Here is a 13,460-nt window from a genome sequence, read left to right on the forward strand (position 1 = left end):
CGTTGCCGCCAAGCAGCCGAGCCGCGCTGCCTCAGTGAATCCGTGGCTGGTTCGTACGCGAGTCACGGCTACACCGACGATGCTGCACCCCGGCGACGATCGATAGCGATCGGTAAAGAGCGGTCCGTACGCGGGACGAGTCGCGAGCCTCGTCCTCGTGGCCCGAATCCAGAGGTGCGTTCGATAATTGGCCGAACCGCGACGTTCCCGCCATCCTCCCTCCTTCGTTGCACACAACTGGCGATGCTCACGCGGGCCTGTAACCGGGGAATCGATCTATCGTCCGTGCGAAGCCCGATCGCGACTAGCTCGTCGCTTCGACGGCCCGGCGATTTTCAGATGCGTGGACACACTCGCGCGCGCGAGAAGTCGGGCTAGTTGGAAAATCAGGACACCCCGAAGTTTCCCGGCTCGTGAGAACTCGGTCGAACAGTATCTCACCGAAAGTTCGCCACTTTCGGGTCACGTTGCTCCGCATTTGTTGATTCCGCTCCACGCTCGTCGTTCGCTGTTCCACGCGCGGATACTTAGCTGCTGGGTGCGGGGGGATCTTTTGGCAGCGAGGATTCTGGGAAATTCAGCGCGGAGGGAGCAAGGTGAAGGAAATTTAGAATTTTGGGGAGAATCGCTGGATCATAGATTGGTGGGAAAGTTTCGATGCCGCTACTTGCAGTTTCGCGCCGGATTATTTATAACCCGTACTTGTAAACACGCGTAGTTCGGCTTTCGCGCGAACTGCCCGCTATTTCTCGCCAGTACGGTTGTAAAGCGAGTAGTGAACGCCGCGTGATTCTTGTTGCACGTTTATTTCGGAGTGCTGCGCTGGGTGTGCTCGATGTCTTGGTTTTAATTGGTGGTAAAATAGTTGTGTTCTTGAGCGGTTGCAAGTGGACGTTGAGTATTGGAAGGAGAAGTGAGATGCGACTTGATTGCATTGATTTCAAGTGACTGACATACATTCAGCTATATTTAATCGCCGAGGGATCTAGCTCGAGCACAAATTATTTTCTATTTAAAACTATTTTGTACGTATGATTTAAATCGTCCACCTGTCATCTTGCTTCTTGCTCGGAACTTAAGCGTACAATTATATCCATTGAGAATTCGAGAGGGATTTCTGAGGGGGTAAATTTGGCTTCCTCTATTTATATTCTCCAATGAAATTTTACAAATTTTTAGATCACTTTGCGGGAATGTGTTAAACGCAGATACGTGTCTTTCTTTCAAGAGAACAGAGACGTCTGTCGATATCTATTCCTAGAATTGTTCTCTTCGACGATCGAGGGGCAGTGGGAAAAGTTCGTTCGTATATTCACGAAAAATAACCGCAAATATAGCGAAGCCAGATAGGAAAAGGGTAGGATGCCGTTTCGGAAACATCCCAAAGTCAAACTCCCTCGATTCTGACAATCTGCCAAGCGTCTGAGGTCACGTTACATAAGGGATGTAATATTCATTCGAATCCGTCGAAGAATGACTCTCAAGCGTGTCTGCCGTGCAGTGGATATCATGTGCATCGTCTCGGCCAAAAAGCAGAACATTTTGCAAATTGAAATGTGGAATGGTAATTATCGGCGGGCGTGGAGCAGTGATTAGCGGGAGTGGAAGAAGCAGAAATAAGGATTGTGATAATGTGAACGAACTCTGTGGCCGAAATATTTACATTTCACTCGAGAATATCTTTATACCAAAAGTGAATGATACTGAAGAAATGAAGAACGGAGTGACAGAATTCTTCCGATGATCTGACAAGTGTAAGTGCGACGTGCTTCAATTTCCTTGACAGTTCCTGACACCTCTGAATGAGTATTTGCGCATTAAATAGGAGGAAATATTGACAAGTTCAAATTTTCATTCCAGTTACAGAAGCACTCTCTTTCCCTTCACGTATGTTACCAAATCAACATGAATGAATGCAGTACCTCCGCAATAATTCCTTCATACTTGAAGAGTAGCTAAACCAAATTCACAACGCTGCACTTTGATAAATCATCGAGGACCATCAACGCCTGTAGAGTTCTATAGTTACCCCAAACCCCGCATGATCAAACCCAACCCGCCTCGCGTTTTTTTGGACCACGAAGACCGAAAACATGAACAACGAACATCCGATTATAACAGCCACCACCTCCAGTCTAGTCACTCCGGATTCCTCGTCGACTAGCGATCCAGCGGAGCCGATCATCAGGCTGAAGCTAGACAAACCGTTGCACTGGGAGTGGGAGCTAACCACCTCCGCGGACACGCTTCCTGTTATCCAGCTGCTGGACAAAGATGGCCGCCTGCTGGTGGAGACAACTGGAAGAACGGCGCAGAAAGCTAGAGGCTCATTTCGCGAGGGTCTCAAGTCCTACGAGGAGTTCCCTTCCACTCCAAAGACCCCAACTGCTTCCTCATCCCTCTCTTCGTGTACCGCCTCAACGATTATCGCGCCAGCGCAAGGGAATCGGAACGTGGACGGGTTCAGCTCGAAGTTCGGCAGCTGCGAATTCGGCTACAGGCCACGGAAGTCCAGGAGCGAAGTGACCGTGAAGGAAAAAGAGAAGCGAGGCAGGAAGAGGCACTCCGGCGGGCCAGAGTCGCCTGCAAAGCAGAACGACGAGGCGAAGTCGACGGTGAAGAGGTACTCCGCCGGCGATTACCTTCGACAGCAGATTATAGACGACCTACGGACGAAGAGCACAGCGGGCATGACTCCCGAGGAAGTCGCCAAAGCGAGGTGCAAGAAGGTGAAGGCCTACTTGAGGAGCCACAGCGAGACTCTGCCCAGACCTGTATATTTGGAGGAAGAAGAGACTGGCGACAAGGTGAAGTGGAATACTAACGGTGACAGAAATAGAGACAAAAGAATCGAAGATGGCTTGAACCGTCTGAGGAGAGCCATCAAGGAAGATATCGATGAAGCGAGGCTGAGGACGTCCTGCGACCCGGAAGCCTTCAAGGATGTTTCAAGGAACGATTTAATGGAGAAGCCGCCAGAGTTGAATGGGAGCTCGAAGCTGAAGGAGGCAGGGAAGGAGAACGAAGGAAACGAAAGAACAGTTAGGAAGATCAAGAACGAGGAGCTGGAGAAGGTGAGGGCGTTCCTGCAGAGGAAGCTGCAGCAGAAGATGGTGCAGGAACGGTCGACCAGCTCGGGCCGCTGCGACTCGCTGGAGCAGTCAGGTGATGGGATCAAGAAGAGGTACTCGGATTGCAGGCGCAACGAGGGTCCTAGGGGCTATTGCACTCGGAAGGTGCGCAGCGAGACGAACGTCATCGGGTTCGATCCAGAGGTGCTTCAGGACAGACAGAAGATGGCCAGGCAGCTGGAGAGAGAGATATCGAGGAGTGACAAGTCGCGTTCCGAGGATCTGCTGAGGCGAAGTGTGTGCCGTCGGTCAAGGAGCGACGCTGTCCAAGAGGCGCTGAAGGCGATGGACTCGAATAGCCGTCAGAAGGTACAGGCGAGGGAGTTCCCGGGCCCGGAGAAGCGGAAGCTCTACCGAAAAACGAGAAGCGACGTTCTATTGGGTCAGGTGGGGGGCAGCTTCGACTCCGAGCAGGGCTTGAAGAACCAACCGAGGCGGATCAGGAGCCAGGACAACGTGGACGAGTCCTGGCGCGAGTACAAGGAGAGGAAGAAGCACGAGAGGCTTCACCGCGAGACAGAGGTGAAGGAGGAGGATTTCATGAGGAAGCCGAGGTGGAAGGATCTTCAGGCTGATCTGTGCCCCTTCAGGAATTGCAAAGTCTGTCAGAACTTGCAGAACTGCGTGAATCCGTTGCAGAAACGCGGCGACAATCGCGAGACACTCGGGACCCCCGAGGATTGCCCAACGAAGGGCGCCTCAGACGTCGTTTCCAACGACTCCTCCAGCGACAGACCGAGCACCAGCTTGCAAGAGAATTATTTGGTCATTGATAGAAATACGGAGGGTGCGAAAAGCGGGGCGATTGCCAAGATACAGGTGAAGGATCACGGATTGGAAGCAACCAACGTGAACTCTCCTGACTGTGGATACAACACGATCCCCAAGAAGACTATCAAGGATTACAAGGAGCTGTACATGCGGTCGAACGTGAAGAAAAGCGATACGTTTAAAATAGTAGACGGTAGCGAAGACCCTAAAGGGGGCGGCGATCGAAGCGAATGGAAAGGTGACTGCGACGAGGGCTCGGTTGATACGTTCGGCTGCGCGACGAACGGCGAGGGCTTGTTGGCGAACAAGTCGAACGAGGACATTGCTAGGGATTACTTTAAGAGGGTTTACGAGCTGCTGAAGAAGCGCCAGGAGGAGGCGAGGAGGAATCAAAAGAGGCAGGAGGTTGGAGGCTGCGACGATTCGTCGTCCTCCGCTTACGAGAAGGTGCAGAAGAAGAGGCCTCGACGGAAGAAAAAGGAACGGGGCGCGCAAGGTAAGAGACGGTCCAACTGTCTTTATTTTATCTTACGGAATGTTCTCTATTTTCTGATGCGTCTGTAGGTTTTATAAATTATAATAGAGGACGGAAGATGAAAGAGAATACGAGAGCTTCTCGAACGGATCTGAATAAGAAAGCCCCAACTCTTTAATCGCCACGGGAATTTTGTGGTTTTCGATATCCGAGCTCGAACTGCAGGAGTCATCTTTGAGCAGGTGGCACGGCAGACGTTTGCAGAAGCCTCTCGCTAATGCGAAAACTTCCCCCTTAAAAGTTCGCCCGCTTTTCACTGCGCCACCGCGCCGTATTTACGCGACGCCGACTCTGGTCGGCATTCTAATAGAAATATTCAACGTCGCGTTATGGCGGAACTTTCGCGTTATATCAGAGAACGGCAGGCTGTGTTTGTTAATATTGTCCCCGCGAATAATGTTGCTTCTCTCCGCCCACGCGCCGCTGATAATAGACGCAGAAAAGTTCATGGCAGGGGAGAAAAAAAAACGGGACTCGAATGGAATATTCACGTTGATCGACCACTGCATACGCGTTTCTCCACGACGAAGCTTAACGGGAAAGTGCGGAAATGCATTCGGAGCTTCGCTGTATGAGAATTAAGAAATTGTAGGGCCCCTTTCCCAATAATTACTAATGGCCACTTACTGGTAGACTTATTTTTAATGGATAATTAAAATCGTGCTCGCCCGAATAACAATCGAGTCGGTGATATTGAAAACTCGGTCACGTCTGCGTGGGCGGTTAGGCATTGTAGATATTCAATTCCTATCGGAAACTGGATTACACGGTCTTTGAAGCTTTTAACGATTTCTTCGACCGAATATTCTGGCGCGCCGCTCAACGAAATAAAGGGTAGATTAAAGTGGCTTTCATATTCCCGTTGACATTTCTGCCGGAGTTCAATAATGTCGCGAATAAATAGTCACGAAATCAAGGACGCTACAGGCAAAACCTAGCACAGAGAAAAATGCAGAACCCAAAAATAGCAAAAGCTCATACAGAATTAATCCTTCAGCGGCGGCCTGTAGATTCCGTTCAAGGAAAAATGTCCCGTTTTCTTTTTATCGTTAGAAATTTATATATTTTTTCTTTTTTTCCGGAGGTTAAACTGCATAAAGCAATTGAATAAAGAGTTCAGGTAGTTCCACTTTAACAGGTTATTATACTGTGTTTTGGTATAAAAATATTTAGTTATTGCAAAATTACAACTGATTTCCCGGAAGCTGTTTTTAGACCGGTAACCACGATTTTTTTCAAAACCGCTTCACCAATCTTTCTGAAACTTTGTAGGTTTCTTCTAGACATTGAAATCTAGTCTTTAATCGAAGCATTTGTTTTTCCAATGCATAGTTTTGTATTTGATGGATGGAAAATGAAGTGTTTTTTCTACGAAAGTCGATCATTTCGCTTTAAACATCTGCCATATTGTACCAGATTAATATTTTATAAAACTGAACGATTAACGACTAGATAAACTATTGTACTAACTAAATCTTCTTCATTTTTTTATTTCAGATAACCCAGTTACGAATAATGTTGGTCACCGCAAAACGTGTTTCTAAAAACAGCTTCCGGGAAATCAGTCGTAATTGCGCAATAACTAAATATTTTTATACCAAAACATAATATAATAACCTGTTAAAGTGTCCCTCATCTGAATACAAAAATTATTACATAAAGATATGCATGTACTTTCTGAAATAAATTCCCAAAGAATCGTTTCTTTTTCTACCCCCTGACGGTAGGTAACCCCTTAAGGGGAATAGGCAGTCGTTTTCCGTGAAAGAAACACTTTCTTTTTAATGTCACAGTAGTTTCGGAAAAAACAAAAAAAATCGATTTTTCGACTGCCTAGTCCTCTTAATCTGGTGCAAACAGGTTAAGTTCAACATAATCTTGATATTCCCGTCTCATATTAGTTCAAAATATAAATTACCATTTGTTAGTACTACATGGATAAGAATCATTGTTTTAGTAGAATCTTTCAACTTGGTACAAGATTTAGAGGATCGTGCAATAGCTGTGTTTTAAAAAATCACTTGCAAGGGACACTGAACGATGGATCCACCGGATATTGCATGTCGTGTGTGGTTCACGCATGAACAATTGCTCGGATCTTCCTCTTGAAAAGTCAGCATATTGGTGTGACATAAAAGACTCTGTAACTCGAAAACTAGATCACGTCAAACTAGTTGCAGAATTCACATTTATTGTACTCCTTACAACAGGGGTCGTTTACACTCGATACACACCCTAAAGAACATTAAGGATCAGCGTAATTATACACACCAACCAATACTCTTTATCCGAAAAGCTACTTAAACAAAATCATGCCACGCAATGATTACAATTTTGCTTCTCCAACCACACTTTTCCTACTCAACCCTTCTGGTGGAACAGTTTCAGGAAATGAATCACTGATTTCCCGGATTACATTAATTGCAGAATTCTCACGGATTTAATTATCTGCCTCGTCGTTTCCTTGACTGCTTGTACCAACTTTCGTGGTCTGGCCAGGCCACCGTGAATATTCCCCAAATATTCAACCTCCTCCCTGACGCCGCGGTTGAAGGAGACGGGCGAGCAAGCCAGCCGAAAATAATTATTGTGAAAGTAGAGGCGGAAGAGTTGATTACGGTAAAGCTGGCGGATAATTTTGGGCAGACGTTGCTATGGACTTTGCCTGTACAACCCGTGCTCGTCCTTATGACGGGCTTTCAGCCAAAGAGATTAGTGCCGTGCCTTCCGCCAGGAAGTCTCGCGGAAGTCAGCGAAAAGCTTCGCCACAATTTTCGTGGGTATAATGCCTTTAACCGTTACCTCGTTCGTTTCTTAGCTTCTAACACGGAGCAGTCGTTAAGCTCCTTCTTTTTAGTCTGGGAACGTTCTGATAGCCCAAGTAATTGGTACAGTCCCCTCCCTCGCCTGTGCATTCGCGTAATTGGATAGAAGATGACTTTGATGCAATGAGACAGTTCCCTTTAGCTGCACTCGTTCCTCGCGTCTTCGCGCAGAATTATCATTCGTTTCGATGTCTGAGGGGCTGTGACGTGAGTTTGGTGTAGAAGAAAAATGTCAGGACTGGGTTTCACGAAAATAAATCGTTTCTGATAAAATTTCTACTTTCCAGCTTCTTCTACTTAGTATAATTATTTTAGAGACAAGTGTTTGATGAATATTCCGGATTATTCTTTTGAGTCGAGGGTGGACCTGACGAATTGGAAATTAAGTGCTCTATTTCAAATATAATTTGGAAGACAATTATATTCAAAATGACAGGAAGAACGCAGTGTAATGTTAAAGTAGAGCATAGATGATCCCTCAAGCTCACAGAGCTCAGTTGTTGGCAGCGAAGGAAATGCAATTGCTTCTTCTTTTTAAAGCTGCATACACCTCATAAATATTAGACCACAATCCTAAAAAACAGAGATAAAGCTCGTTTGATATTCTGTTCATCTTGGAAGCATCTGGGAGCCCTAGAAAATCGTATTTTAGACGAAAGGGCTTTCCACAGGGGAAGGATTACGTAGGGGTATGGCAGCGGTAGGGTGCTTAACGTGTGCGTTAAGAAGCGAATAGAACCCTCCGAGCTTGTAAGCACTTACATGCTGACACGTGATACCACATACACGTAAGCTGAGAAAAGCTTATTACATGATTGATGGAGTTGGTTCTACCATAACATCAACGGTGTGCTAATGATATATGTATACCTATGCAGACTTGTGGTGAGCTGTAGTTACAGAACACAATAGAAACGATAACTTGCACTGCTTTAATTCTATGCTTGCTCCAGTTATTCTGCAAATATAAATTGCTGCAAATAAAATTGATTCCATAATATCATCATGATGTTACCTTTGTGAATTCTTCGCCTCGAAACAATTCATTTTACAAAGAGACAGAAAAATATTCTAAGAAAATCCTGTAAGATACTTTGGCAAATTACTTTAGTCATAATTCATTCTACATTCAAATATCCAAAATTATTTTTAAAAAAATAATGCCTAAGAGTCTCTGCTAAGTTGCTTCGTGCATTCTTTAATATGGGAGATAGCAACTGACTATGAAGTATCATTTACTTGATATCATCACTTTCGGAGAAACGATATTTCGTATGCAGCCACGTAAAATTTCATACGACGCATTTCAGTCATCTTTAACTCATAATTTCATTTGATCCTTTTGGCATCAACTCGTAAGCGTGTCGCGTCGCGTAACCATCGGTTTGATCCGGATGTCGGCGTACAGACATCCGCATATAGAGGGAAACATCTACCTACTTGTTGCTAGGCACGAAGCAATACAGCGATGTTGGCAGAGGAACAATTGGCGAGTATCGTTTTGCCAGCTGTAAATCCAGTTCCGTTCAAACATCATCGCGGTGTTTAGAACTCGCGGAATTCGAGCCACCTTTTCCAACATTCTCTGAAGCATCAAGCATCAATATATACATACAGTGCCGGACAAAATATTGGGACACTCTTTAAAACAGAATAACCTTCTTAAGATTGGTCCAAACGACTTGGCCTCTTTTGAGAAGCTAGAAGGATTAGTTTACTAGGAGACGTGTTTCGTCGTTTTGGAAAAAAAATGCAATTGGTGAAGGTTGTTTTTTAAACTTTTTTTTTGAGCCTGTAATTCAAATTCAAAAAAACCCGTTTGTAGATTTAAGTAATTTGTATACGTGCTGAAAATTTCATCAAAATCGGTTAACGTTGCTCTGAGCTATAAACGCTTAAAGATCGCAGAATACGGTTGAGAATCGCGGGAATTCCCAAAATCAGCGATTCTGAACCTTATTCTGCGATCTTTAAGCGTTTATAGCTCAGAGCAACGTTAACCGATTTTCATGAAATTTTAGACACGTATACAACTTATTAAATCTACAAACGGGATTTTTAAATTTTCATTACAAGCTCGCATAAAAAAGCTGAAAAAGCGACCTTCACTATTTTCTTCGCTATTCCGACCAATTGTAAATTTTTTCCAAACACGTCACCTAGTAAACTAATCCTTCTAGCCAAAAAAAACTCAAGTCGTTAGCAACAATTTTAAAAAACTCATTCCGATTTAAAGAGTGTCCCAATACCTTTGTCCGTCACTCTGAAACAATCCCCACTTAAATGTTGGAATGGTAATATTACATTTTCCAGATGTTACTGTTGCGTCACGCATACCACACGAACAATTTCAAAAGAGAATAGCAATTCTTTCACAGACGCCTCGTCCTCGAATAAACTGGAACCTTCGCACTATTTTTCAAAGACAAAGATGGAATCGCAATTTTATTATCGCGACACAGATTGTAGTTATTCAAGCTGCAGAATGTCCAATTACAACGCAGAGTTTTATGGTGTGGCACACAAGTAGAGCGTACATCAAGACTGTAATCTAGGATCAGAATTTTTAGACCACATGCACCACGAAGTCAAGGTTCTAATCATTCCGAGTAAATTACTGCTATCCGAGCACGGTTCTCGTGGTCCTATATCAAAGCTACTTCCGTACGATAAGAAGGGCTTAACGAGAGCTTCCTACGAGCTTCTCCCTTTAATCAAAACGCATGGTATCAGCGCCTGCACGCGGCATGTGTGCAACGTGTGCGCAAAGAGGTGGCTCGAAAGGGGCATAGAAATGGAAACAAGACACTTTACTCGACGCCGAAGCGCAATTACCATACAGGAGTCTGGGACGGTAGCTTGTTAGTCACATTCATCTACGTCCACGGTACACTTGTTTAACGATAGAATACTCGGTATCCCGATCAAACGGTATCTGACATCAGGCGATCAAACGCTCGTGGAGAACATTGTGTGCGATTCTCGGCCACGGAAGTACGGCGTAAGTATTTTCATTAGATTCAAGGAACCCGGCCAGATTTTCACAGACGAGAATTATTTTCAGAAGTAAACGCGCAGCCGATTTGTTGACACGGGTAATTCCGCTACGTTACATCAGAAATCTAAAGATTTCACAGTTGGAAGAAGTTTTTGCAACCACTCAGAAAATAGGAATCTTGAAACAATTGTGATTCATAAATAGTGTCGATCACTTGGAAATATAATATCACAGATTCTTAGCAATGAATTTGTACTGTTGGATCCAAGATGCCAAAAGTCTGCTTCGAGAAAAATATCTGTAAACATTACGAAGTTAGATATTTTTTGTACATAGTGAAGTTGTTGTAAAACTGTCTATAATATTTAAAAAGTTGATACGTCTCCTTTGTAGTTGCGTTATAATTAGTTTCAATAAATTAATCAGTGAAATTAATTTTAATTATGGGTCTCTCAAGCCCTTCTTGCATACAATGGAGAAATATAGAAAAGATATTGTTTTTTTAATATTATTTATTATTTACTTAATATTTGCATAATATTTGAAAAAAATATAGAATATTGAAAAAATATAGTCAGACCTAGATCGTGCCATGTTCAGGTTGATGTATATTTGACTTACAATTCGATTTTACCATAGCTACATGTAGAGAAGAATAAGCAATCTAATTATGCGTTTTACAATTACAATTTAAGGAGTTAAAATTTTTTTTACATCTGTTAATCTCATTTATCAAATTGCACAGAGACGCGGTGTTGCCATGTAGTCGCCAAACGTTCTTTAGCGATAAATATGTTCGAAAATGAGCCTGGCTCTCCGCCAGGTGCACCGTCGTTGACTCCACTTCCTGACGCGGTAATAGATTTCGCGAGTCGGAACGAAATATCGAGATGAAACAGGGAGAAGAACGAAAATGGCGGGACGTCTGACTGATTCTTGTTACGTAACTTCCCGCTGCGCCCCGATGGGAAGAACAAACTCCTGTTTCCGGCTAATTGGTGCCTCATTATTTCCAGATCGAACGGGGCGTCCGACCGTGAGTCATTTGGTGAATTATCGATAGAGAAGAGAGGACGGTGACGCGCACAGGATATCCTGAATTCGAGCGCGATCATTTCACGTCGTTTTCATTCACCACGGCGTCTTCTTTAAGGCCAAACGCGAATATTGAACTCGTTGCAACGTGGCATTGATTACAGCGGTTGCTTCGAGGCGTAGAACCAAATGGTCGGGATCACTCTTTGGTGGGCAAATAATTTGTGAACGTTTGCATGGAAAGGTTGGGGGTGAAGGCAGGTTTTTTTTAAGATTATCGAAACGCGGAGTGTATTTGATACAATATTACTTTGATTAGTATTTTTTTAATTATGAGGTTGTATACTATTTTTGAAGTATTAAACAATTTGGTTCGATTTTGAGTAGATTTGTAGTTAGGGTCGTTATTGTTAGTGGACGTTTCCCTTAATACTAACTCGTCTCTACCTTTTATAATAAAACTGTGATTTTTCCAGCATTGATAAGAGTTATCAGAGAATCGTAAAATACTCTTAGCAGACAATATTTCACGCGCACGAGTGTTAAAAGCACTTCACAACTCTTTCTGCTTATCGATAGGGAACACTCTCTATCATTCCGCTATCATATAACTTATTGCCAAACTCTCTGGTAAATGATTCTCAAAAAATGAAGTGGGTAGTTTTAAACTGTAAAGTAGTTCGTATTTCTTAATACAATTTCTCATTACCCAGAACCATTTATTATTCTATTTCATTCAGAATTAGGTATTTCTAAAACTTATTAATTGTTAGCTTGAGATATCAAACTTACATTATCTTCAAACTCGATATAACCGAATGATCGTTTCCAAAACTTTTATTGACAGCTATTTTGAGGTAGGACAGTGGAATGGAAAAGAGCGCAGCCACATCCTTCGTGCAATCGTTAATAAATAATAAGAAATGAAAGTAGCCGAGTAATAGGATATCAAACGTCTATCTTTCATCGTTCGTGTACGCTCATGGCGTCCTCGTGAAATCGTTCAGAGCGAAGAAAAAGAAACGTACTTACGTTGACGTACCCGTCCCAGTATTTCCCTCCTTTTTGCATATCGTTTGCACATGCAACGGTGTAACGAATCGATCCGTTGCAACCAGTCGATGCAACCCGACGACAAATAACAGGAATCACGTGCTGGATGCGAGCGCAGCTCCATTTGCGCGGTTGATTGCTCGCGTTAGTCGGGCACGTAGTAATTATCCAGAAATGCGATCCAACGGTTCAGGGAAATAGTATTGGACGAGGAAGACGTTTAACGAAGATCTTCCCTTTTTTTCTAAACGTCTCTTACTTGCCCATGCCTTGCTAAAGGAGCTCAGAAAATCACTCGAGTAAAAGATATGAAATGGAATGGAGCAGAGAATCGACGGTGAATTTTCGAACGTTTAAAATGACGAATACTTTGTAATAAAATAGATATTTCGTGATATACGTTTACTTAACTCGTAACGCAGAATTGCGAATGGCGAATTGTGGTGTGTGAGTGGATAAAGTACCGCAGAAGAAACAGAAGTTAGAATTGCGTTTACAATGAGGTTGGTAGATGGTTTAATTACATCATATCGAACGTTGTATCTATTCCTGTAACTGAATTCGAAATGCGCGAATCAACCGCAGACACCGCATTGTTGGCTTTAAAAAACCGCGTGTAATTTAAGAGTGTCGATCTCTCAAGGAAACGTTCATCGCGTTTATTACAGCAAGCCGTGGATAGATGTTAAGATAAGAAGTAGCTAGGAATTCAAGTACAGTGGTTTACGTTTTCTTGGAAATTACACATTTTTAATATTTTTTATACAGCAATATCTTGGTGCTATCGAATTTTTACTTTTCCCCGTGATTATTATCTTCCACGACTATTGAACAGTTCTCCCTCGAAACCATTTGACCTGGCTTTTTATTACTGAAGAAAAGAAGTAATTTAACGCTATATGGTAATACTTTTCGGTGCGTCTCATCTCCAATAATTTATTTGCATTATGAGTAGGTCGTAATGTAATTACGAAGTAGTGCGATATTTACAAGGGAAAGTGAGACGAACATAATTTAAAGATGGAATATTTTATGAAGTGCAGGGATGTAGAAAGCACAGAATGCGCAATACTATTTACTGTAACAAGATAATTAACTTTTACAGTTTACAT

At 43.2% G+C, this 13,460-nt stretch overlaps 1 protein-coding gene across 5 annotated transcripts in view; it reads left to right on the forward strand.

The window, feature by feature from the left end:
• The window catches only part of LOC143371323 (uncharacterized), a 238,357-nt gene that overhangs the window by 99,412 nt on the left and 125,485 nt on the right, over positions 1–13,460 (forward strand). The window contains exons 1-2 of one of the 5 annotated variants that reach the window (XM_076816340.1): positions 40–1,754; positions 1,861–4,398. The exons of 2 other annotated variants lie outside the window; for them this stretch is intronic. In XM_076816340.1, the coding sequence (XP_076672455.1) occupies positions 2,094–4,398 (2,305 nt within the window). In that variant the 5' untranslated portion in view covers positions 40–1,754; positions 1,861–2,093. Of the gene's footprint in view, positions 1–39; positions 4,399–13,460 lie in introns of those variants that run through there. 2 more of the 5 variants (XM_076816339.1, XM_076816338.1) reach the window with 2 other exon arrangements.

Source organism: Andrena cerasifolii, chromosome 7, assembly GCF_050908995.1.
Source record: "Andrena cerasifolii isolate SP2316 chromosome 7, iyAndCera1_principal, whole genome shotgun sequence".
In the NCBI taxonomy this organism is placed as follows: domain Eukaryota; kingdom Metazoa; phylum Arthropoda; class Insecta; order Hymenoptera; family Andrenidae; genus Andrena; species Andrena cerasifolii.